Raw genomic sequence first — 23,590 nt, 5'->3', positions numbered from 1 at the left:
GGCGGGAACATCCGGCACCGGCGGGAGCGGGGACGGCCCCGGGTGCGGAGCGGGGACGGGTATGGCACGGGGCACGGGGAACCGGTACGGCACAGGGCACGGGGACGGCGCGGGGCATAGGGGCGGAGATGGGGAAAGGGGACGGGGAACGGCGGTACTGGGGGAACGAGGGAGCACAGACCCCCGGGTAGGGTGGGGGTCCCTGGGGAGTTGGGGACAGCGACCTCATAGGGCGGGGAGGGTCCCCTGTTGGGACCCCGCAGGGTTTTGGAGGGATATCTGGAGTGCTGGGGCACAGAGACCCCCCCACTACATCGTGGAGGGTCCCTGGGGAGCTGGGGACAGGGAAGGTTCCCTGCTGCAGACAGGGACCCCATAGAGTTTCGGGAGGATGCCTGGAGTGCTGGGGGACAGAGACCCTTCACTGTAAGGTGGCGGGTCCCTGGAGAGTTGTGGGCAGGGGCCCCGTAGGGCAGGGACCTGATAGGTTTTTTGGGGGTGTCCCTGCGGTGCTGGGGGACAGGGACCCCGCCCCACTATAGGGTGGGGGTCCCTGAGGAGTTGGGGACAGCGACCTCATAGGGCAGGGAGGGTCCCCTGTTGCACACAGGCACCCCGTAGAGTTCTGGGAGGATGCCTGGAGTGCTGGGAGACAGAGAGCACCCGCTGTAGGGTGGAGGGTCCTGGAGAGTTTAAAGGACCCCGTAGGGCAGGAGGGTTTCCTGCTGTTGCACACAGGCACACTGTAGAGTTTTGGGGGGATGCCTGGAGTGCCGGGGGAGAGAGACCTCCCGCTATAGGGTGGGGGTCCCTGGGGAGCTGGGAACAGGGATTGTGGAGCAGGGAAGGTCCCCTGTTGCAGACAGGGACCCCATAGATTTTTGAGGGGTCCCTGCAGTGGTGGGGAATAGGGACCCCCTTGCTATAGGGTGGTCCTTGGGGAGTTGGGGACAGCAATATCATAGGACAGGAAGGGTCCCCTGTTGCAGATAGGGACCCCATAGGGTGCCAACCCTGGTCCCCATTTTGTTTTGGGGGATCCCTGGGGACAGAGCGTCCCATAGGATAGTGGGAGTCCCTGAAGAGTTGGGAACAGGGATGATGGTGCAGGGAAGGTCCCCTGCTGCAGACAGGGACCCCATAGGTTTTTGGGGGGTCCCTGAGGTGTTGGGGACAGGGACACACTCCCTCCCCAAATGCTGGGAACAGGGACACCAAGGGGGGAGGGCTGTCCCCAGGTAGATAGAGATGCAGGGACCCCATAGGTTTTGGGGGCTTCCTGGGGTGTTGGAGGACAGGGAGCCCCCCCATAAAGTAGGGGTCAGCAGCCTATGATCCTATGGTCAGGAGGTGAGGGGTGCCCCAGGGTGATGGAGATGCAGTGATCCCATAGGGTTTTGGGGGGTTCTCTGGGGTGTTGGGGACAGGGACCCCTGCACTGGGTGCTGGAGACAGGGACACCAGAAGGGGAGGGGTATCCCCAGGGTGATGGAGATGCAGGGACCCCATAGGGTTTTGGGGAGTCCCTGGGGTTTTGAGCACAGGAACCATGGAGCAGGGAGGGTCCCCTGCTGCAGACAGAGACCCCATAGGGTTTTATGGGGCGGTCCTTGGGGTGCTGAAAGAGCAGGGACCCTGTAGGGTGAGGGTGCTGTCCCCCATAGGGTTTGGAGGGAAGTCTCTAAGGTTCTGGGAGACAAAACTCCCTTCATAGGTGGATGGGGGTCCACAGGGTGCTGGAAAGCCAGGGCCCCCAACCCTGGAAGGTCCCTGGGGTGCCAGAACACCCCCAGTGTGGGGTAACCACACAGGCCTGTGTGTTTCCCATCTGGGATCACATTCAGAGGAGGTTTGGTGGGAGCTGGACAGAGAGCTCCAGGCTGCAGCTGTCACCTGTGTCCTGTCCTCCCCGCTCCCTTTTCCAGCCATCCCATTCAGCTTTTGGGGACTTTTTCCTGCGCCAGAACTGCCATGTTTTCAGTCCACCCCTATACCTGGGAAAAAAATTAACGCTAATAATAGTAATAACACTAATACTACCTTACTTCCATCCCAAAGCTCCCTTATTTTAAAAATGAGGTAAAATAAGGCCAAGGGAGCAGAGTTTGGTGGAGCAGGGATAAGTCTGGAATAACAGATGCTGCCTGTGGAGTTTCTAACAAACCCACAGAACGATAAGGAGTGTTTGCAGATGCTTTATTAAAGGAAAAGACGCTGCCGAGACATCGCAAATCAAACCTCCTCCACAGCAGAACTGGAACGCAGCGAGGGGATTTTCCAGGTGATGGAGGATGTTGAGGAGGGGAAAGCGGTGGTGCTGGAGAGGGGGCTGTGGCTCTAGGAGGCGTCCTTGCGGGGCATGAGGCACTGGGCCAGGTCCCGGCGCACGCCGAAGCGCAGGGCATCGCGCTGCTTGGTCGTGGGCACCACGTACGTGTTGGGCACGAGGCGCTTGGGTGCCCGGCGCGGCTCTCCCGGCTGAGCCATCTGCCTCCGCACGGCCCAGCGCAGATCATCGTGTGGATCTTCCCCCGGGAAGCTGTATCTCTCCCAGTCTTGTCTGTATCCGTGGAATTTGGCCACTGGGTCGGTTTTCTTCCGTCTGCCAACCTGCGGAAGAATGTAGGACGTAGGCGATCCCACCCGAGCGGAGTGCCGAGACGTGCTCCGTCTCCCAAGATCCTCAAGGAGAGAGCAGGGGCTGTCCTCAAGGAACCACTCATCATCACAGGGCATGCACTCCTCCAGGTCCTCGCTGCTGATTTCCCCCTCGGAGATGGTGTCCTCCATATAAACCCTGGAACGCCCCGTATTCCACAGCTCGGCACCGCACTTGGGCTCGGCACTGCACCCTGGCTCATTGTTCACTGACTCATCAAAGATCTCCACCATTCCATCGGGTCTGTGCCTCAGCACCTTCCTCTTCATCACCAACTTCCTGTTTTCCCTCTGATCCTCAGAAAGCACTGGAAGGTCTGACTGTGCCCCAAAAACGATGGAGGCATCGGCGTAGGGGTCGTCACGGGGACGCGCCAGCTCCTCGCTGCCTCCCGGCCAGGCGCCCGATGTCCCCTCCATGATTCTCACCACACCGGGTGGACTCTGCAGAAAAAGAAACCAGGGTTAATGTCTTGCAGCATGTTCAAGCTGGCTAAAGGTGTCAAAGGGGGCTCCGAGACTCAAATGTTTGGGTTCAGGGGTGTTGATTTAGGTTGGGCATGTTTTCAGAGCACTGCTGAACCTCCTGCCACCAGCAGAAGGCTCTTCCCTACAGTAGCAGAAACACAAGCCCTTAATTCCTGCTGGAAAACTCCATTAGAATTAGTTATGTGGTCAGTTAAGTCCTGCTTTGCAAACACAGGGCAAGTTCCGTGCACTGGGTGAGAGATTAATGGTTTTCTGCTTGTACCTGTTCTTCTAAATCCACACTATTTAGTCATGATTTAATCCAGGGACATCAGAGAGGGTGTTCTACTTCTGCAGAGGAGGAGGAGGCTCAGCACAGCATGTTTAGATGCTTGCTTATGAGTCTGGTGATAGTAAACCTCGAGTAAACCTCTAGCCCTGTGACAAAAAGGGATCCGGACACAGATCCCACTCCCAGCACAGGCTTAGGATATCTTTAGGCGGGTTGGAAGAGCTGCAGGAGCCCCTGGTGGCGCTGGGAAGGGCGGGAGCAGATGGCGGGGCGGGATGAGTGGCAGCCGTCAGCGCGCTGTCTGCAGCGGGATGCAGGTGGGAAAGTGAGAAGGCTCCGTGACGGCTCGCCGGGAACGTGCTGCGCTGACGGAGCGGATCCCATCGGCTGGGGGAAGAGGAGTGATTAAAGACTCCAAAAAAAGAGACTGGAGTGAGATGAAGGCTGCTCGAGCTGAGCCCCCGTGGCCCTGCCCATGCTCTGCTGGGAACACGGTGGGGCTCAGATGATAAAAACCGACTCCGTGGATAAAGGTTATTTTGCAGAGCCAGCCTAGAAGTGCAATAAAAACCACATAAAAATGTAAATCCACCATTTTTTTCTTTCCCTGCAGACCCCAAGGATCCACCAGCAACAAACTGATGCTCCAGGGCAGTGGCTATGGCCGAGGAGAGCACGGCTGCTGACCACGAGGGGCTCCTGAGGAGGGTGCAGGAGCTGGAAGCGGAGGTGAAGCGGCTGCAGGAGAAGCTCCAGGATGACAAGGAGGGCACTGGGAGGAGAGAGGCTGCTCTGGCCCCCGGGAAAGCCAAAAAACGCCAGCAAAGGCCCTTCGATTTCAGCGCGCACGGCCGCAGACACGTGGCACTGCGCATCGCCTACCTGGGCTGGGGCTACCAGGGCTTTGCCAGCCAGGAGAACACCCCCAACACCATTGAGGAGAAGCTCTTTGAAGCCTTGAAGAAGACACGGCTGGTGGACAGTAGAGAGACCTCCAACTACCATCGCTGCGGGCGCACGGACAAGGGAGTCAGTGCCTTTGGGCAGGTCAGCATCTCCTGTGGGTTTTCCCGGGTGGGATGGAGATCCAGTGGGATTGCTGTCCCACAGCACAGCTTGGATTTGTTCTTTAAAAGCCATCAGCTCTTACCCCTGGAAGTGAGCCTGGCAATGGCTTTCCTGCATGTGGAAAGACTATTTCAGACCCCTGAAGTGTTTTAGTGCTGTTTTGTCCCCCATATTAGTTCAAGTTCTTTTCCGGGGCCCTGCTTTAGGAGGATAAAACCTGGTTTAGGCTGCAGCTTCTCCAGTAGCTCAGTGCTGCCCAAAAAGGGGCGATGCCCTGTCCTTGGCAGGGCCCTCTCAGCTGATTTAACTCTCCAATCCCACCAAAATCCAAAAACCCCAGAAATTGGCTCCCTTCCTGCAGCATCAGGCAGCTGAATTCCTGCACAGAAGGGTCTGAGAGGAGCTGCAGCCAGCGGAAGGGAGCGTGGGAGTGGGAGCTGGAGGGAGGGGATGGAGCTGGCCTGCTTGGTGGGCACGGAGCCACCCGGCTGGCTGAGCCATTGGGGAGAACACAGCCGTGGTGGCTTCACCATTGGGCTGCTCTCCTTCCTTCCCTCCTGGTGCAGGAAGCAGAGCTGGCATAGGTTTGGCCTCGAGTGGCTGCTCTGCTCTCCATGGCAGGATGAGCTGCACGAAATCAGGGCACTTGGTGCCTCCTCTTGTGCTGTTTCAGCACATGGTGCCCGCGCTGGGAGTGAACGTGTTCCCACACCAGGTTTCCAAGCGAGCCAGGCTGTTACTGCCTTCAAGTCATCACCTCCAGCTCAAAAAAAAAAAAAAAAAAAAAAAAGCACATTATAACCCAAACCCAGTGACTAAAGTTGAAGCTGTTCTGAGACCGTGCTACGTAGGCAGCCTGCAAATTTGCCTGTTTTATTAATGGAATCTGTGGCATCTGCTCGGCTCCTCAGCAGAGGCACTCGCAGCTCCATGGTAGGATCACCCGACTGAAGCCACCTTCATCTGTAGGAGATCCTGGGTTTATTTCCCAGAGGTGTAGGAAGACTTGGCTCCACACGCCGCTGCGCCCATCCATCCGCGCTCTAATCCTGGCTTTTACTCGTCTCTGCAGGTGATTTCCCTGGATCTCCGCTCCAGCCTGCCACCGGAGGGGCAGCAGCAAAACGGGCACGCGGGCGAGGGGCAGCGGGAGGAGCTCCGCTACACCCACATCCTGAACAGGGTGCTGCCCCCCGACATCCGGGTGCTGGCCTGGGCCCCCGTGGCGCCGGAGTTCAGCGCCCGCTTCAGCTGCCAGCGCCGCACCTACCGGTACTTCTTCCCCTGCGCCCAGCTGGACGTGGCCCTCATGGACAGCGCCGCCCAGCGCTACGTGGGCACCCACGACTTCCGCAACCTCTGCAAGATGGACGTGGCCAACGGGGTGCTCAACTTCCAGAGGACGATCCTCAGCGCCCGCGTGACGTGGGTGGAGAGAGGGGGAGAATCCGGGCCGCGGGATCCCTTCCGGCTGTGCCAGTTCGAGGTGACGGGGCAGGCGTTCCTGTACCACCAGGTCCGCTGCATGATGGCCGTGCTCTTCCTCATCGGCCAGGGCATGGAGAGCCCGGACATCATCGACGAACTGCTGGACGTGGAGAAGAACCCCCGGAAACCGCAGTACAGGTAGGGATTGCTCTGGAAAACCAGATGGAGCAATGGCTGCACCTGGAGTGCTGCTGGCGAGCCACGTCCCTGCCAGCACATGGAGCAGTCTCCCAGCATGGAAGTAGGCTGCCAGCCTGGGATGTGTCCATAAGGACCTGTGTTGTCTTGCTCTCAGACAAAGCTTTAATGGCTTTACTCCTTGGTATTTGGTGAAAATTAAGTCAGCTTTTATTGGGAAAGGGAGTTCTGTGAAGGGTAGAGCTGGCTGTGGCAGATCCACTGTTCTTGAGCCTTTTTGTGGGCCCACCTCCTGTCCTTGTCCCCAGCATGGCAGTCGAGTTCCCCCTGGTCCTGTACGACTGCGAGTTCCCAGACCTGCAGTGGCTCTACGACCCAGAGGTGCAGGGCTTCAACGTGACACACCTGCAGCAGCTCTGGGCCAGCCACGCCGTCAAAACCCACGTGCTTCGGGACATGTTGGCAGGGCTGGACACTGCTCCCATGGCCACTGGCAAAGGTAAGGGGGGAGTTTGGGGGAACACCTTGGAATCCACACTGCCAGCGGGCAGGGTTAGATTGGATATTGGGAAGAAATCCTTCCCTGTGAGGGTGGGGAGGCCCTGGCACAGGTTGCCCAGAGAAGCTGTGGCTGCCCCTGGATCCCTGGAAGTGTCCAAGGCCAGGTTGGACAGGGCTTGGAGCAACCTGGGCTAGTGGGAGGTGTCCCTGCCCATGGCAGGGGGCAGAACAAGATGGTCTTTAAGGTTCCTTCCAACCCAAACCATTCTGGGATTCACAGACTCAATTAGGTTGGAAAAGACCTGAAATCAAGTCCAACCTGTGCCCGATCACCACCATGTCAACTGGACCACGGCACTGAGTGCCACATCCAGTCTTTCCTTGAGTATCTCCAGGGCCAGTCGCTCCACCATCTCCCTGGGCAGTCCATTCCAACATCTAATCACCCTTTTTGTGAAGAAATTCTTCATAAAGTCCAGCCTAAACCTTCCCTGGCGCAGCTTAAGGCTACGTATATAATTCTGTGAACTAGAGGGGTAACTGGTTAAAAAAAAATAAATATGAAAGAACGGGGTAATTAAACGTATTTCTTCCATGATGTCACAGGTCCGGGGAGCAGCCTGGTCAGCAGCTTCGTGGAGGGGGTCCAAGCCCGCACCTACAAGCCCTTGCTGGCCCGGCCCCGGTGCGAGGGGCTGGAGGCTCGGATCGAGCACTTCGTGCGGAGGGGCCGCATCGACCCCCCCCGGGGGCCGGGGGTGCCCGGGGACCAGGAGCCCCCCGAGGGCAAGCGGGGCAGCAGCGCAGCCCCCGAGCAGCCGCCCAAGAGGGTCTGCGTGGACACCGAGTGACGGGGCGCCTCGGCACTTCTTTTTATTAGTGTTATTGGGGAAAAAAAGCGCGTTTCTTCGGTGCTGGTTTTTTATAAATCTCAAGAAATCTCTTGTAGCAGTGCTGTGTCCTACCCTGGGAGGGAAGGAGGGAGGCGCAGCACCGTCAACTCGCAGCGGGGCAGCAAAGTGAGGCTTGCTGAGGTTACACTGGGTTATTTTGGGTTACACCGGGCTGGCCCCCCACCCCTGTCGCCCCCGGTACCTCCGGCCCGGCCGCGCCGCTCCCGCCGCTCCGTTACGGGCCGCAACCGCTGTCGCCATTTAAACACCCCCGCCCCGCTGCCATTGGGCGGCGCGGCTGTCACTCAGCTCACTGCCCCTCCCCATTGGACAGGCCCTCCAAGGCGCCGCCGCCATTGGCCGGCGGGGGCACGCGGGGAAGCGGGCAGGAAGATGGCGGCGGCGGGCGGAGCGGCGCGGCAGTGTTGGCGGCGGGGCGGTGCGGGGCTGACCCGGACGGTGCGCGGCCTCAGCGGGAGCGTGCGGGAGGCCGAAGGGCTGCGAGCGGAGGAGCTGGCGGAGCGGCTGAGGAGCAGCGCGGGGCAGCGGCGAGAGGTGAGCGGGGAGCGGCCGGCTGGGCCTTAGGGGCTGGACTACAACTCCCGGCGTGCCCCGCGCGGGCCGTCCCGGGAGCGGGCTCGGGCGGTGCGTCCCGGGATGGAGCGGGGGAAAGGACCTTAAAGGCCATCTCATCCCACCGCCTGCCGTGGGCAGGGACACCTTCCGCTACACCAGGTTGTTCCAAGCCTGTCTAGCCTGGCCTTGGACACTTCCAGGGATGGGGCAGCCACAGCTTCTCTGGACAACCTGTGCCAGGGCCTCCCCACCCTTACAGCCAGGAATTCCTTCCCAATATCCCATCTAACCCTGCCCTCGGGCAGTGGGAAGCCATTCCCCCTTGTCCTGTCCCTCGAGGCCCTTGTCCAAAGTCCCTCTCCAGCTCTCCTGGAGCCCCTTTAGGCACTGGAAGGGGCTCTCAGTTCTCCCTGGACTCTCCCGTTTTCCAGGTGAACCCTCCCAGCTCTCCCACCCTGGCTCGAGAGCAGAGGGGCTCCAGCCCTTGGAGCATCTCTGTGGCCTCCTCTGGACTCACTCCAGCAGCTCCACGTTATTCCTGTGCTGTGATCCCAGGGCTGGAGGCAGCTCTGCAGATGGGATCTCACCTGAGGGGATAGAGGGGCAAAATCCCCCCCTGCCCTGCTGCCCATGCTGTGGGATCAGCCCAGGGCACATGGACAGTCCAGCCTCACCCACCAGCACTCCCAAGTCGTTCCCCCCAGAGCTGCTCTCCATCCCTTCATCGCAGCCTGGATGGATCCCAGGAGTTGCCCCAACCCAGGAGCAGCACCAGCACTTGGGTTTGTTGAACCTCATGAGGTTCCCATGGGCCACTGCTCGAGCTCATCCAGATCCCTCTGGATGCCACCCTGTCCCTCAGGCATGACACAGGCGCACACAGAAGGCGAGTGAGTTGCTAGAGGTCCCACTGGAGCTCTGTGTGAAAGCCAAGAGCTGTTTATCCCCTGCTGAGTGTCTTGTTCTCTCCTCAGATCCCCAAGGATCCAGCACAGCGACAGCTCCGGGAACTCACCGCGCTGAGCCAGCAGCTGCAGCGGGTTCACCCCAACGTCCTGGCCAAGATCCTCAAGCAGGAAACCGTGTACCAGAACGAGGAGATCGTGGTGATCAACAAACCCTACGGGCTCCCTGTGCATGGTGAGGGAGAGGGGAGAGTGGAAATGGCTCCGTGGTGCTGATAGGATCCTCTGTCTCTGTCCTCCCTGTGCTGGGGTTTCTCTTCCCAGGGAGGGTTCCTGGGGGTTGATCACTGTCAGATCTCAGCCTTCCCCTCCCCAGGATACCTTGGGGGTGGTTTAGGGTGCATGGGGAGGTGACCACTCCCCTCACTGCCCTGCTGTGGGTCACACAGGCGGCCCCGGCATCAAGAACTGCATCGCTGACGTGCTGCCCATTTTGGCCAAGATGCTGGAGAACATGAGAGCTGAGCCCCTCCACCTCTGCCACCGGCTGGACAAGGAGACCACGGGTGTCATGGTGCTGGCACGGAACAGGGAGACAGCGGACAAGGTCCGGCTGCTCTTCAAAACCCGTCAGGTGGAGAAGATCTACTGGTAGGAAGGATTTGGGTGGAGAAGGGGCTGCAAAGGGGGTTTGAGGAAGGGACGAGGGGACAGTCCTCAGGATGTGGGGGCAGCAGCGTTTTATAGGGCTGCGTGGTGGGAGAGGGCTGAGGGGAGGGCTCCTTTCCTGCAGGAGTGACACCCCACAGACTTGTGCTTTCCCTGCCCAGGGCAATTGTCCTGGGGGACCCAGACCCTGCTGAGGGCATCGTGGAGATCCCCATCGTGGAGAAGGAGGTGCAAAGCCACCAGTCGCACTACAAGGTGAGCCCATTCCAGCCTGGTACCCCTGGCACTCCCTCCTGCCTCCCCTGGCTCACCCTCTCCCTGCCCTTCAGATGACGCTGGCTCCCAACTACCGCCTGTGTCCGGAGGATGGGAAGGTGGTGAAAATCCGCAGGAACCGGAGCGCCGAGAGCGCGGTGACGCGGTACCGCCGGCTGGCCGGCGCCTCCGCCTGCTCGCTGCTGGAGCTCCAGCCCATCACCGGTGAGGGGGCCAGGAGCAGCACTGGGAAGTGGCAGCTCATCGTTAGACATGACTGGAATCCTTTCTGGGACAAGGCTCTGGGAATAAGCCCCACTGGGGCGATGGTTTGCTGCTGAGCTGTTCTCTGGCTGCCGGCAATTTTGGCATAGCCTTGTCCAGCACTGAGGATGGTGGGTGGGAGGTGAGGCCTGGCACGGCTGGATGTCACTTTTCTCCTCTTTCTGTTTTCTCCTCAGGGGTGAAGCACCAGATCCGTGTTCACTTGGCCTATGGGTTGGGGTGCCCCATCCTGGGGGATCACAAATACTCACATTGGAGCAAGCTGGCACCCCAGGTAGGGCAGATCTTGCACTGGATGCAGCCCCTTGTGTCCCCCAGCTCCCTGTGGGCCGGGGATTTCATGTCCCAGCTGAAGAGCTGGGGTTTTGAAGGGACGTTTTCATCCTTACTGCAGAAGCTTCCTGTGCTCACCTTGAGGAGGCTGAAGCTGCAGCAGAGCAAGGCTCGGCACCTGCCCCTGCACCTGCACGCCCACCGGCTCTGCTTGCCCTTGGGCCAGCCCATAGACCTCGTCTGCAAACCACCCCGCTTCTTCCAAAAAACGCTGAAGAAGCTGGAGCTGGACATTGCTAAGGACTGATGAGGAGTGGGGCCAGTTATCTCCTCACGTCCAGCACGTGGCAGTGGCTGTGCCCGCCTTGGAGCCAGCGGTGGGGTGAAGCCTACAGTCGGTAGGCTGGTGTTGCTGGATTCAGAGCAGGTGCCTGCGTGTGCTTCTGGCACAGGAAAGCAGCTGGGCACACTGAAGAGCCTCTAGTTTAGACAAACGAGGCTGGATGGACGTTGGGCTCTGCCTGATCCATGTTTTGGACTTGTCTCCGAGCAATAAAAGCTCCGGTTCCCTCAAGGGAAGGTGTTGTGTGTCTCTGTGCTCAGGCCGGGTGGGACTCAGTCCCTGGGCAGGTTTGAGCACACCTGGGTGCAGCCCCTCCTGAATTGGAGCCATCAGTTTTCCCTTTAGAGCTGTTTAGCTCAGATTTGGAAAGTCCCTTCACTGGAAAATCCATCGAAAGTGTGATTTGGCAGTGGCTGTGGAGTTTTTTCACTATGCTGAGAGACTGCACGGGGAGTTCCTTGGCTTGGCTGGGCTGAGCAGCTCCAGGACTGGCCCTGCTCTGTGCTGCCAGCAGTGTTAGCATGGATTTCTGGGCACTGACTGTGCTCCTGGGAGAAACTGCTCCGTCCCACCGCCCCTTCCAGTTACCCCATCCCTTGTTTCTAGATCCTCTTATTGGGATCTCTTGCCCTTGGAAGCTTTTCTTGGAGCCAGATTCCTCCCCCTGTGCCTCGAGAGGGAGGCGAGAGGAGGGATTGACAATCTGGGGAATTGCAGCTGATGTTCTGCCTCAAAATTGCCTTGTTTTTTGACTCCTGGCCTGTGCCAGGACCTTAAGGCGGGGCAGCAGGTTCCCTCTAGCTGGTTTGGGTGCTGGAAAGGATTCTTTGTACCCCACGGGGCCTCTGTGTATCTGGGGCTTCTCCCTGGGGGAGTGCCCTGTCCCCTGCCTTCCCACTGAAAATAGCCAGGCACCCCTGTGCCCTCGGGCCACGGCGCCAGAAATCCCTCGGCTGATGAGAGAGTGGTGTAAAACCGCGGGGAGCCGGGAACGGCCACAGCCGGGCGGGAACCCTGCCGGGGAGGAATGCTGTCGAGGAGGAACTCTGCCTCCCCGGCCCGCTGCCGTGGCTGCTGGGGTGGGATTTTCTATTTCTATTTGTGAAAAGGCTTCCCCTGTAATTACAGGGCGATTTAACGCCCTGTCTGAGGTGTCCTTTGCAGCCATCGGACGCAGCGCTCGGCAGGGACTCCTCAGCTCGGCCAACTCCCTCCTGAGCCGGTCACACCTCAGGTGACACCAGAGCTGCCGAGCACCAGCAGCACTTGCCAGCGACTCCTCTTCCTCGCTTCAAAATGTCCCTCTCGCACACGGCTGCCGAGTACATGCTCTCCGACGCTCTGCTCCCGGATCCCGGCAGTTCCCGAGCCAAGGGCCTGCGGCTGGAGCTGCCAAGCGATCGCCTGCTGAAGTTTGTCACTGTGGGGCTGCCCCTCTGCCTTGTCTCGCTGGCTTTTGCCCGGGAGTTCTCTGCCGGTGAGTCGCAGCTTTTCCAAAGGGATCTTTGGGCTGAGGGCAATCGCTGGCAGGGGTTTGGTTGTCACGGCAAACCCTTCGTGTTCGTGCTGATGTCGTGATCCAAGGCAGAGCAGACTGGAAGTCCTGTTTTAGGAGCTGTTCTGCGTCATGGGTGTTTATTGATTGTTTTTAATGGATCACTGTTCACTGGGAAAGCCCGGGAACAGCCGTGCTAGGCTGTTCATGCGCCCCAGGAGCAGCGCTGAATCGATGCCCAGCCTCAGCTGCTCGTGCCCAGCACCTTCGGGTGCCGTGGGGTTGTTTAGGAGGGTGCCAGCAGCACAGAGGGATGCATTGATGGTGTGTCATGGCTAAATCTGGCCTCGGCCAACATTCTGCTGCTTCCCCTGGGGATTTGGTTTTACTCCAGTCTGGCTGGTCTCTAATTCCCGGCACTGTGTACACACCAGTGTGCACAAAGGGTTTGTGTTTGGGAAGAGATGGAAAAGTCCTTGCCGGGAACACAGCAGTGAGGAAAAGCAGCTCCAAAATGACCATGAAAAAGGCTTTTTTTAATTCAAAGCGATGCCTTAGATGTAATCACCCTCCTGGCTGAGGAATGCTCCTCCACCCTCCATGGCTGAGGTTCACTCTCCTCCTCCTCCTCCTCCTCACCCCAGGCTCCCAGATCAGCTGCTTCTCTCCCACCAACTTCACGGGGAAGCAGTCTGCCTACGCCGACACGGCTTGCTGGGACTCCCTCATCCACCACGGCTTCGACGCCGAGGGACACGCTGTCACCAAGTCCCTCTGGGCTCTCAAGGTAGGGTCAAAGTCACGTCTGGGTGCCCCCAAATGCCACCTGGGTGCACACTCCACACCCTCAACGCCCTCCCGTCCCCTTTGCCCAGGTCTTCCCCTACTCGCTGCTGGTGGTGGCGGTGCTGATGTACCTGCCGTACCTGCTGTGGCGTTACGCCGCCGCCCCCGCCCTGCACTCCGACCTGCTCTTCATCATCGACGAGCTGGATAAATCCTACAACCGCTCGGTGCGCCTGGTGCAGCACATGAGGAAGGTCCAGCAGGCCAGTGCCGAGCCAGAGCAATTCTGGGAGGAGTACGAGAGGTGAGGCCCTGCTGGGTCACCGCGGCCCTTGGAGTCCCTCCTCGGGGTGTTGTGGCTGTGGCTGTTCCAGGATGGACTTGGGTGAAGCAGTGAGGTTTGGGGGGTGGCTCTCACTCCCACTGTGTCCCTCTGCCTCCAGGGCCCGCCGGGAGAGGTATTTTGAGTTCCCATTGCTGGAGCGGTACCTGACCTGCAAGCAGCACGCCCACGCCCTGACGTTCATCTACATCCTAAGGAACCTGCTGCTGCTCCTGTTCCTGGCTGCCACCTGCCTCTACCTGGTTTTCCTCCACCTCAACATCTTCTTCCAGGATGAGTTCAGCTGCTCCATCAAAACAGGGCTGCTCCAGGCAGAGCCCCACATCCCCCCACTCATCCCCTGCAAGTTGGTCTTCTTCTCCATCTTCCAGCTCATCAGCCTCTCAGTCGGCAGCGTCTACATCCTCCTTATCCCCGTCGTCATCTACAACGCCCTGCAGCTCTGCCAGTGGGACAAGGGGCTGCTCTCCGTCTACGAGATGCTGCCTGCCTTCGACCTGCTCAGCCGCAGGATGCTTACCTGCCCCCTCAACGACCTCAACGTCATCCTCCTCTTCCTCCGCGCCAACATCTCCGAGCTAACCTCCTTCGGCCGCCTCAACGCCGTCAGCGCCCTGAGGGAAACCACGGCCAACAAGGAGGACATCGACACCGTCATCGATTTCATGACGCTGCTGGCCGGGCTGGAGACCACCAAGCCCAAGCACCACGCTTGCACCCCTGAGGCTGAGGGTGGCACAGCTCTCTCCAATGGCACGGCCCTAGGTAGGCTCTTTGGGTAGAGACAACTTCCCTCTTCCTCTTGCTTCCCACACTGCCAGATCCCACCTCGGGAATGGGGCTGGATCCGTCCACCGCTGCCTTAAACCCTTTGCCAAGACATTGAGGTGTTTGGGGGGTAGTTGGGGGGGGTCACCGTGAGGGCTGACAGCTCTGGGAGAGGGTTCTGGCAGCTGGGATGTAACGCTACTGCAATCCCAGGCGTGGGCAAGAGTTGCTATAGGAACAGCAAGCAGAGAGCTTGCCACTTAAATCCAAGCTCTGGGCAAACTGCAGGACCACGAGGGTCCCTGTTTTTGGCAGCTCAGCCTGCTGGAGTGGGATTGGGAGCTTTAAATCCTGGGGGGCTGATACCAAGGATGCCGTGCCTGCTCCCTTCTCCCGTTTGCATGGCACTGGTGGGCACAGTGGGGCTGTGTGCAGAGAGGGAGCCAGGCTCCAAGGGAGAGCCACATCCCTGGGGCTTGCACTGCTCCCTCTCCCATGTGCTTTGGGTTTCGGGGAGGTGGGTGCCTCCTTTGGGATCTCACAGGGATCCCCAGTGCCCATGGCAGTGGTTTCCAGGCTGTGTAAGGCAGCCCATCCCTGCAGGCAGGAGCTGGGAGGCCTGGACTCCGTTCCTGGCCCTGAACACACAGTCTGAGCTGTGGTTTAAAAAAACCACCCAGACTGAGCTGGATTTCACATCCCCATTGCCATGGCAACCGCGGGGCCAGCACACCTGGCTCATGGGCCAGTCGCACGCTGCTGGAGAAAGCCCAGCTCCCAGTGTGCCATCGCCCTGTTAAATAACTGCCTGCTCTTCCTGCCCTGTCTAGGACCGAAGCCTGGAGTGGAAACGATGGGAAAACCCTCCCGGGACTCACTCGGCTCTGCCTGATCCAGGAGCAGGCAGGGATCCTGCGATCCCAGGATCCACTTTGATCCACATCCTTCTTTCCAGCATCGCTTGAGTGCATTACCCTGGTTCTAACACAGCTGTGATGTGGCAGCTGGGCTGAGCCCACCTGCTTTTCCTGCAACTGGGCTTTCCCTTCTTATGTATGTTTTTCCAGAAAAAGAGGGTTAAACAGTCAATGTTTTGTACAGAACCTCTTGGGTTCTCTTATTCCAAGCACTGGGTGCCACAATGTGCCTCTTCCACACAAATTTCCCTGCTGTTACAGCAGGAGGGGGAGGATGGAGGAATAAAGGGTACTCCTCTGAAGGAAAAAAGGATCCAGGAATAAAATAAGCTGGTTTATTAACTATTTACTATTTATTGTTTATTAACAGAGGGAGGTGGAAGGCACTCACACCCTTCACAGCTCCCTCTCCTAGCCCAGCCTTAGTCTTTGGCTGTGGGTTTTTGGCAGAGCTCCTCTCTCTCCCCGCTCTACCCTGCAGCTGGAAGCTGATCCCTGGATCCCACAAGCACCCTACTGTGGGGGTGAGCAGTCCATGCCCTGAGAAATGGGGTGTCCTGGGGAGCCAGGACCAGCTCCATGGGCAGAGGGAGAAGCAGTGAGGGGTTTGGCTCCCATCAGTGTGTCCTACTGCTTCTCTTAAAGTAATTTTTCATAAATTTAATTGTAAATTGGCTTTTTTTTTTCCCCCTGCAGCCTTGGCTTGAAGCCAAAGAGGAGCTGGAAAGTTGTTTAATTAGTAGGACAGTAATGGAGCCCATTGCCTCCCAGGATTGGAAGGGGACCCAGAAGCCTGAGCTCCCTCCTCTCCCCTAAATCCCTCAGGAGAACCCAGAGCCAGGGAGGAGAAGCAGCTCCCTCCCTCCGTCGGTGCTGCCTGTGGGGAGGGTGTCCAGCAGGAAGGGGGGTGCAGGCAGCCCCTGGGGGTTGTAGAGGGGGCAGGACTGGTACTCACAGGGCCACTCGGCCCAGGCGTAGCGCAGGCCCAGCACCAGCGTCCCACAGCCACCCAGGGCCAGTGTCACCGTGCGGGACCCCACGGCCACCACCGGTGCCGGCAGCCACCGGCACGGGGACGCCTGGCTGGAGCAGCACACCTGGGGAGGGGAGAAACCCTCATCAGCGTGGCCTTCCCCTCTCCCAGCCCCTCGGGGAGGATTTCCTACCCCTCACCTCGAATGACCGTGCGTCCCTCTGACGGCAGATGAGCTCCTGGCTGTAGGTGACGTTCAGCAGCCCCCTGGTCACCTCCAGGACGGCCCGGGTGGGATACGGCCCCTGGAAAACCAGGTCTTTGTCCCCGTACGCCACAGCCCTGGCGCCCAGCAGCAGCCGGTGTGCCACGTTCTGCTTGTCCCGAGGGTGGATGCTGCCAAGGAAGAGCAAGGAGATGGGGTTGGTACCCAAAAGCTTCATCCCTACACCCTCACCCCGGCCCGGGACTCGCCTGCCGTAGGGAGAGTGCTCATCGCCCAGATCCATGGCTACGGCCATGAAGGTGCCGGGCATCCTGGCATTGGGAACAACCCCCAGGTCGGCTGTTTGGTGCCAGCGGAGCCGGGCAAAGCTGTCGTCGGGGCTCTCACGGCGGTAGGTGGACAGCTGCAAGGCAGGGGAAGAACGGGGGAGTGGCTTAGCCATCACTCCCAAAAATGGCCACTCTGGCCCCTGCCCAGGATTCAGCACCCAGCAGGACCTGCCCGTGTGTTTACAGCATCCTCTCCCTGCTGCCAGCTTGGATGTGGCCTCCAGTGGGAGAAAGGGTGGGTAAAACCTTCCTGGGCAACCCCATGGGGGTCCTGCCTCTCACACCCCCAACCTGCACGAAGCCGAAGGGGAGGAGTGGCTCCGTCTGTCCGGCTGATCCAGCGTGGAAAGCGCGGCGCCAGTCGGCGATGAGCGCGGGGAAGGTGCAGTTGTACCGGTCCGTGTGCAGGAAGGCGTTGGCCTCACCTGTCCCACAGGTGAGAGAAGGGTTGGTGAGAGCCCCGTGGGATAGCAGGGGCTGCTCCACCTCGGGGGGATGCAAACAGGCTCACCCTGGTACCAAGCGATGCCCCGCAGGGTCATGTTGAGCAGCGGGTGGATCATGGCGTTCCAGAGCACGGATGGCGTTTGTGGGCCGGAGAGATGCCAGTGTGGGGAGGTGCTGGAAGACAGAGCTGAGCTTAAAGGGATTGCAAAGCACAAGGGGGGCTTAACCCTGCATGGTTAAAGCAAGCACCGTGCCAAAGGGGAGCTCTGGGGGCCTCATCTTCTCCCTCTACCCACCCAGATTTGCCCTATGCATGGGCATGGGAGGGGATTTTATCCAGAGGGGGACAAACGACGCACAGAGGGGACAGCAGGAGAGGAGGTGAGGTGGGAAGGGATGCAGATACTCCCCAAAAGCAGTGTGGTGCAGGGCAAGAGGTGTTTCCACAGCACCTTCTCTCACCTCCCCGTGTCCTCCGGGAGCCCACACGCCTGCAGAGCCTGGCGGGAGGACCAGGCCTCGATGGGTGTTCCCCCCCAGGCCGCCTCCACCAGCCCGACAGGGGACCCCAGAGCCTCGTACAGGGAGCGCCCCAACAACCAGCACACGGCCGAGAAGTAGGTGAAATTCCCGTGGCCCAGGTTTTCTGCTCAAGAAACAGTGGGCTGCAAGGGGAAAAAGGGGGGGAAAGCTGTTTCCAGGCTTTCTTTTGGAGGCACATTGCACTCACCAGCCGTGGGGATGGACCATGGCAAGGCAATCCCCTCCAGGTCCTCCAGCTCCACGTTGGAGCGGGCGGGCGCCGCGGCAAAGATGCGGACGTAGGGATAGCGAGCGGCGGCGGCGAGTTCCTGGCTGGCGTTGGCCACCTGGGGAAGGGGAGGGAGCGTGCGAGGTGCTTCCCTGCCTGATCCCTGCCTGATCCCTACCTGATCCTGCCTGATCCATGCTGTGGGGCCTTACCTGCAGGACTGTCATTGCCATGTTGCTCTGCCCACTGCAAAGCCACACGTCCCCAAAGTAGATGTCCCGCAGTGTCACGTTCTCTGAGCCCTGCTCGGCCGTCAGTGCATAGGGACCACCCTGATCCATCGGGTCCAGGACAGTTGTCCATGTCCCAGAAGGTCCTGAAGGAAGAGGATGGTGCTTAGCTTCTACCAGCCCTATAAAGATCTCAAGACCTTCACAGGGATATTGGATGAGTGGCCAACAACCAGTGGGGATGGACAAGCTTCCCCACCACAAAGCTAGGCTGGGGAAATGGATTTTGGAAGCTCTCTGCCATCAGAGGGTCTTTCCTCCTGGAGGAATTTAGGGGTTAAAAAAGAAAATCCGGAAAACAAATGTGTGTCAGAGCAGAAGCTGCTGGGAGGAACCGGGACTACAGGAGCAGCTTGGTGTGTGTGACACCGAGATGTCTCTGGCTAATTTTAGAGGTGCCGAATTGAGGCATGAAGATATTCTGCTGGAGCTTAGCATGGATTTTTGGGCCAGATCCTGCAGATCTCCTGGAATCACTGCTCTCCCATAAGACATCTCCAGGCTCTCCAGCTTGTGGAGGTGCCCTTGGGCAGCAGTTTTGCCCCCTCAAAGGTGATGAGCAGCCCCCCAACTCTCTAAGCAGGGAAGCAGCTGGGATTTGAGGTGCTCCTGAGCCCTCTCAGCCCCCAGGAAGTCTCTGCCTGCACGGGCGATATCCTTCAGGGCTTAGAGATCCCAAGGGGGCAGAGATAGAAAAAGAAGCCAGGAGTGCTCTGGAGATTCCCCAGAGACGTTTTTGATGGGGAGAGGAGCTGGATCCCCCTCTCCCCTCGGCAGCCTCGCCGCTCGGCTCCAGCCTGTGCGGTGCCACCCACTCCAGCGGCAGCTCGGCTCCCGCTGGGCACCCACGGGATCCGCTGCTGGGAACCAAAGTGAGCAAAGGCTGGTGCTGGCAGGGACGGCTGAACCCCCCCAGATCTCCTGCAGAGGGGAAAGCATGATGTGGAGAAGTCACCATCGCCTCTGCACCCCCAGGAGACAAACCCGGAGTGGTGACAGACCCCACTGGCCGCTCCGGTGTGGGCTCGGACGAGCTCCCCGGCCACCACAACCAACGGCCCCCAGTCCTTGGTGAGGGGCCGGGACTGACCTTTAACCTGTGCTGTTTTCTTCGTGATGACGAGGCCCTCAGCCCCCGAGAGAGTCACAGTCACCACAGCTCCCAGCTCCCCGTGGCCCCACACCACGGCCCCCACCGGCTCCCTCTGCAGCACCATGTGGTCGCCGTAGTAGGAGGCAAAGTCAAGCATCCCCCCTGGAATCACCAGACAGGGCAAACATCAGGTCCAAGAGGACAACAGCCTCTTAAATATTCCCTCTTAAACACAGATTATATGAGAATCCCCTCAATTTACAGCTTCCTGGACAGCTGGTTAAAATCACCCCAGAGATGAAGAAGCGACAGGATTTGAAGTCCCCAGGAGAGAATTCATCTCCCAAAGCACAGAGAGTGTGTTACATCTTGTGTTACATAGATTTGGACACAGGTTTTGGTATAAATTCCTCTAATAACAGCATGGGAGCCTCTCTGCCAGCCCAGCCTTGCTGATAGATATGTTCTGATGTATTTTTCCCTTGGGAAAAAAGTTTGGCAAGGGTGGGATGGGAAACACCAGGCATGTGGCACTGGCAACGACACCTTCAGCAGGGAGGGAAGCAGAGGGCTAAGCCCTGGCAGCCCCAAAAGCTCCATTTTTGGGGCGTGAAAAGAAAATCATGTTTGAAAAGGGGGCATGGGTTGCCCATGTTTGAGGGGCAATTTGGGGCAGGGATCCCAGCTGGAGCTCATGGAGCCCTATCTCCTCCGCAGCTCGTCCCAGGCTGGGGTTTAAGCAAGGAACAGAATTCCTCAGCCCCCCGGGAATCAGCTGCCTCCTGCCACGAGGCTCCGGGAAGAGCGAGTTATATAAAAAACAAGTCGGAGGAGAAAAAAAAAAGAAAAAAAAATTAGAACTGAGACGCCAGGGAAGTGAGTGGAGGCTATAAAAAGCAGCTGGGAGGAGGGAAGGGAGGAGGGAAGGGAGGAAAGCCCACGAGACACGGCCGAGGAGCCGCATGTGGCTCCCACCTTACGTAAAGCACCGTCCCACGGCGGCAGCTCCGGGCCAAGGGCACCGGGGAGGGGTGCGGTGTGAACGGTGTCAAAGTGGGGCCCAGAGGGTGCAAAAGGCGTCGAACTGGGGCTCTGGGAGTGCACCGGGCACTGAAGCAGCGCTTGGGGGTGCAAAGGGTGTCAAAGAGGGGCTGGGGGGCCGGCAAGGGCATCAAAGCTGGGCTAAGCAGGGGTGCCAAGGGCATGGAAGAGGGGCTGGGAGGGCACCAGAGGGGGGCTCGGGGTGGCGGCAAAGTCACCGAAGGGGGTCTGGGGGTGCACTGGGCGTCAAAGCGGGGCTGGGGGGGTGCCAAGGTCCCCGAAGCGAGGCTCGGGGGGTGTGCAATGGGCACCAAAGCTGGCCGGGGGGGGAGGTTAGGAAACGCCAAGGGCATGGAGGCCGGGCCGCTGGGGTGCCAAAGTGCCCCGAAGTGGGGTTCGGGGGGGTTCCGCTGCAGGGGTTGCCCGCGGGGCTGGGAGGGGGGCGGAGGGTGAACCCCCCCAGCCCTTTACCTGCCGCCGCCGGAGCCTGAGCCAGCAGCGCCAGCAGCGCCAGCAGCGCCAGCAGCGCCCACGCCGCCATCCCGGGGGCACGACGGGCTGTGAGGGCGCCGGTGCCCCCCGGTACCCTCCGGTGGCCCCGGACCCTCCGGTGGCCCCGCCCCGCGGGCGGGACCATCGCATAGGGGGCGTGGCCTGCTTGCGGTTGCCAAGCGACGGCGTCCGCACCCACGGCCTGAGGCGGCGGCGCGGCCCGGGCCGGGTCTGACAGCAGAGGCCGAGGGAGGAAACTGGGAGCGCGGGGGGACTCGAGGGACCCAGGCGGGCACTGGGGACACTGTGGGGACACCGTGGGGACACCGTGGGGACACCGTGGGGACATCGTGGGGACGTCGGGAGCCTCCCCGCGCTCGCCCTCCCACCCTCCCCGTGCCCTGCGCGCTGCGCGTGCGCAGAGGGGATCGCCCCCTAGCGGCGGCGCTGCCCCCCTTCCTCAGCCCTCCCCTCACCCCCTTGGCCCGCGGGTTCGAGTCCCGGCGCTGCCCGGTGGCACCGGGGGCTGCGGGCTGGGGTTAATCCCAGGCTGTTCTGCCGCAGGGCGTCCAGGAGAGCGGCCATGTCCGTCCCCTTCTCCACCACCAGCGTGAGGGTGCCCGCCGGCTTCCAGAACCTGCTGGAGGGGCTGGTGCGGGAAGTGCTGCGGGAGCAGCCCGGCGACGTGGTGGCCTTTGCGGCTCAGCACTTCCAAAGGCTGCTGGAGCGGAGAGAGGGTGAGTGGCCCGGCCCAACACCCATCCCCACACTGCTCCATGCTGCACTGCCTGCCCAGCCTGTGTGGCATCACACCTGCTCCACGTCCCATCACCAGGCCATCAGGCCTGCCCCACGTGCCCATCACCAGTGTCAGTCCTGCCCCACGTGCCCATCACCAGTGTCAGTCCTGCCCCACGTGCCCATCATCAGGCCTCTCCTGAGGCCCAGCACCCACGGCATCACACCTGCCCCATGTGCCCATCACCCATGGTGTTGTGCCTGCCCCAAATGTCCACTTCCTGTGGCATCAGGCCTTCCATTTGTGCCCATCACCCGTGTCGTTGTGCCTGCCCATGTGCCCATCAAGCCTCCTCTCTCCCCAGCTGGTGCTGTTGACCCGGTGGCGTGGGGAGCCCTGCTGGAGGACCACCGCCTCACCTGGCCCCCTTCCCAGGTAGGAAGGCCACCCTCCCTTCCAGGCCCCTCCAGAGAAATCCGGGTGCCAAGGGCTGCACTGGGTCCCACCCCGTTCCTGCTGCCCTTGTCCCCTACCACCTAAATTTCCCGCTTTTCTTCCAGGAACCAAAGGAGGCCAAGGACACGGGGGCAGCACCAGGGGGAGCAGAGAGCACCCAGGGCACCGACACGCTGTGATTCCACCCCAAAATGCCCAGAGAGACACCCAGGGGGTGCACGTTCCCATAACCCTCATGAACCAGGACACCTCTCCAGGGACACGACCCCAGTGCTTGCCCCAAATATCCCATTTCCCACCATCCGACCCCAAAACCAAAAAAAACCCTTGATCCCACCCTGGCTCCTGCCCTTCTCCTGAGTGCTCCCATCCCGCCCCTGCGGCGCTGTTTTAATGAGGACTTTTATTAATGAGGTCCTGACCATTATTAGCGCTGCTCACCTGAGATTTCTCCCCAAAAACTCCCGGGTTTGGGGCTGAGCTGAGCACGGGTTGATATTTTTAGCCTCTATATTTAGGCCCCTGCATCCCTGGAGGTTGGAAGAAACTTAATAACATCCCGGCGTGAAGAAACGATGTGACATTGCTCCTCTCCTACCCACCTCCAAGAGCTCAGATGCCTCTGTGGAATTTTGGGGGGCGTGCAGGGCTCCCCTAGTCTCACTCCAACCGGTGAACTTCACGTTTTCCCACCTGAAGTGGTTCCAAAATCCCCCCCACAATTAGTGATGGGGTTTGTGTTCTATTTTTGGGGGTGGTCTGAGCCCCCCACCCGTGCTCACCCTGTTTTTCCCCCCTCTTTCCTGTTTTCTCCGGCCGTATGCGGCGCTCGCCCACGGTACGGGGCACGATGGCAGCTCCCCTGGGAAAAACAGGAAGGAGGGATGAGGAAAAAATGCTGGCGGGGACCCCGTGCCGGGGCTGATGCCAACCAGCTACGCCTTGACCCCCACTCCGGCACCGCCTCGCCGGCTGCCGGCTCCTGCTTCGGCAGCCGGCAACGCTGCCCGCCCAGGGCATCTTTCCAGCATCCAATTCCCATTTTGTTTTTAAGGATTCTTTCCTTTTTTTTTTTTTTTTAAAGGATTTTTTAGCACCTCAGTGCCAACCATCTCAAACCACAGCGGCGGGATGTTCCCGGCAGGTCTTGCCCAGCTGCGATTTCCCGTCCTCCTCCCCTCCCGAAATCTGAGTTGTTCTCGCTGAAATTCATATTTTGGAGGTGCTGGAGCACCTGGAAAAGCATCACCCGGATGAAGGGGCCCGGGGAGGAAAAATGCAGAGCCTGGAATGGGCTCAAAACCCTCCGTTAATGATTAGAAATGTTCTGGCATTTCACGTCCCTCCTCCGCAGCCGCAGCCTGCGGGAGACGGCGGCGCTTGGTGGCTCTGCCAGGACCGGGGGGCCACGGCTGGAGCGGATTTTGGGGACTAATTGAGGGACTAATCCTAATTTTGGGGCTAACTTCCCAGATCCTTGATGGATGAATCACCCCGAAAACCCTTCCCGCTTCGCTCCCCCAAACACGCTGTCTCCTCTGATCGGAGCAGGCAGCGAAGGACCTGCACGGTCTAAGAAAAACAGGGAAAAGGATCCCAGAAGAGCTGCCGAGGCTTCTTCTGGAAGCTGGA

General features: G+C 59.9%; 6 protein-coding genes across 13 annotated transcripts; 4 read left to right on the top strand and 2 right to left on the bottom strand.

Moving 5' to 3' along the window:
* Positions 1-61: 61 nt before the first annotated feature.
* On the top strand, positions 62-7,561 carry PUS3 (pseudouridine synthase 3). 4 transcript variants are annotated; one of them, XM_039384761.1, is made up of 5 exons: positions 62-84; positions 4,032-4,465; positions 5,559-6,112; positions 6,421-6,611; positions 7,220-7,561. In XM_039384761.1, the coding sequence occupies exons 2-5, from the start codon at positions 4,079-4,081 to the stop codon at positions 7,462-7,464; spliced, it is 1,377 nt and encodes a 458-aa protein (XP_039240695.1). In that variant the 5' UTR covers positions 62-84; positions 4,032-4,078; the 3' UTR covers positions 7,465-7,561. The 4 variants fall into 4 exon arrangements, with proteins under 4 accessions (XP_039240695.1, XP_039240693.1, XP_027566533.1 ...); XM_039384759.1 differs by lacking the exon at positions 62-84 and adding an exon at positions 180-2,281; XM_027710732.2 differs by lacking the exon at positions 62-84 and adding an exon at positions 180-3,912.
* On the bottom strand, positions 2,181-7,789 carry HYLS1 (HYLS1 centriolar and ciliogenesis associated). Its single transcript, XM_027710737.2, has 2 exons — positions 7,709-7,789; positions 2,181-3,102 (listed from the first exon to the last, which is right to left on the bottom strand). Exon 2 carries the CDS (start codon positions 3,076-3,078, stop codon positions 2,338-2,340), a length of 741 nt encoding a protein of 246 aa, XP_027566538.1. The 5' UTR covers positions 3,079-3,102; positions 7,709-7,789; the 3' UTR covers positions 2,181-2,337.
* On the top strand, positions 7,742-11,041 carry RPUSD4 (RNA pseudouridine synthase D4). The gene is made up of 7 exons (XM_027710735.2): positions 7,742-8,061; positions 9,057-9,222; positions 9,437-9,638; positions 9,818-9,911; positions 9,986-10,136; positions 10,373-10,470; positions 10,591-11,041. Exons 1-7 carry the CDS (start codon positions 7,900-7,902, stop codon positions 10,774-10,776), a joined length of 1,059 nt encoding a protein of 352 aa, XP_027566536.1. The 5' UTR covers positions 7,742-7,899; the 3' UTR covers positions 10,777-11,041.
* Positions 11,042-11,099: 58 nt separating this feature from the next.
* On the top strand, positions 11,100-15,466 carry PANX3 (pannexin 3). The gene is made up of 5 exons (XM_027710733.2): positions 11,100-12,289; positions 12,952-13,094; positions 13,183-13,397; positions 13,537-14,201; positions 15,035-15,466. Exons 1-5 carry the CDS (start codon positions 12,109-12,111, stop codon positions 15,094-15,096), a joined length of 1,266 nt encoding a protein of 421 aa, XP_027566534.1. The 5' UTR covers positions 11,100-12,108; the 3' UTR covers positions 15,097-15,466.
* On the bottom strand, positions 12,823-20,891 carry SIAE (sialic acid acetylesterase). Of its 3 annotated transcripts, XR_005564846.1 has the most exons (11): positions 20,743-20,891; positions 19,228-19,392; positions 18,060-18,223; positions 17,827-17,965; positions 17,559-17,742; positions 17,161-17,270; positions 16,941-17,074; positions 16,569-16,723; positions 16,295-16,490; positions 13,957-14,050; positions 12,823-13,379 (listed from the first exon to the last, which is right to left on the bottom strand). XR_005564846.1 is itself a non-coding variant. In XM_039384758.1 (10 exons), the coding sequence occupies exons 1-10, from the start codon at positions 20,810-20,812 to the stop codon at positions 14,015-14,017; spliced, it is 1,353 nt and encodes a 450-aa protein (XP_039240692.1). In that variant the 5' UTR covers positions 20,813-20,891; the 3' UTR covers positions 12,823-14,014. The 3 variants fall into 3 exon arrangements, 2 of the variants coding, with proteins under 2 accessions (XP_039240692.1, XP_027566529.2); XM_039384758.1 differs by having other exon boundaries at positions 12,823-14,050; XM_027710728.2 differs by lacking the exons at positions 12,823-13,379; positions 13,957-14,050 and adding an exon at positions 15,435-16,218 and having other exon boundaries at positions 20,743-20,890.
* Positions 20,892-20,902: 11 nt separating this feature from the next.
* Positions 20,903-22,531, top strand: SPA17 (sperm autoantigenic protein 17). Of its 3 annotated transcripts, none has more exons than XM_027710739.2 (4): positions 20,903-20,992; positions 21,328-21,500; positions 21,867-21,937; positions 22,063-22,531. In XM_027710739.2, exons 2-4 carry the CDS (start codon positions 21,347-21,349, stop codon positions 22,135-22,137), a joined length of 300 nt encoding a protein of 99 aa, XP_027566540.2. In that variant the 5' UTR covers positions 20,903-20,992; positions 21,328-21,346; the 3' UTR covers positions 22,138-22,531. The 3 variants fall into 3 exon arrangements, with proteins under 3 accessions (XP_027566540.2, XP_039240699.1, XP_039240700.1); XM_039384765.1 differs by having other exon boundaries at positions 20,936-21,012; XM_039384766.1 differs by having other exon boundaries at positions 20,971-21,051.
* The last annotated feature ends 1,059 nt before the right edge of the window (positions 22,532-23,590 follow it).

This window comes from Pipra filicauda, unplaced genomic scaffold (assembly GCF_003945595.2).
Source record: "Pipra filicauda isolate LSUMZ 115617 unplaced genomic scaffold, ASM394559v2 scaffold370_size807399_pilon, whole genome shotgun sequence".
In the NCBI taxonomy this organism is placed as follows: domain Eukaryota; kingdom Metazoa; phylum Chordata; class Aves; order Passeriformes; family Pipridae; genus Pipra; species Pipra filicauda.
Note: the sequence above shows the minus strand (reverse complement) of the source record. Positions and strands in the feature narration are given on the sequence as shown.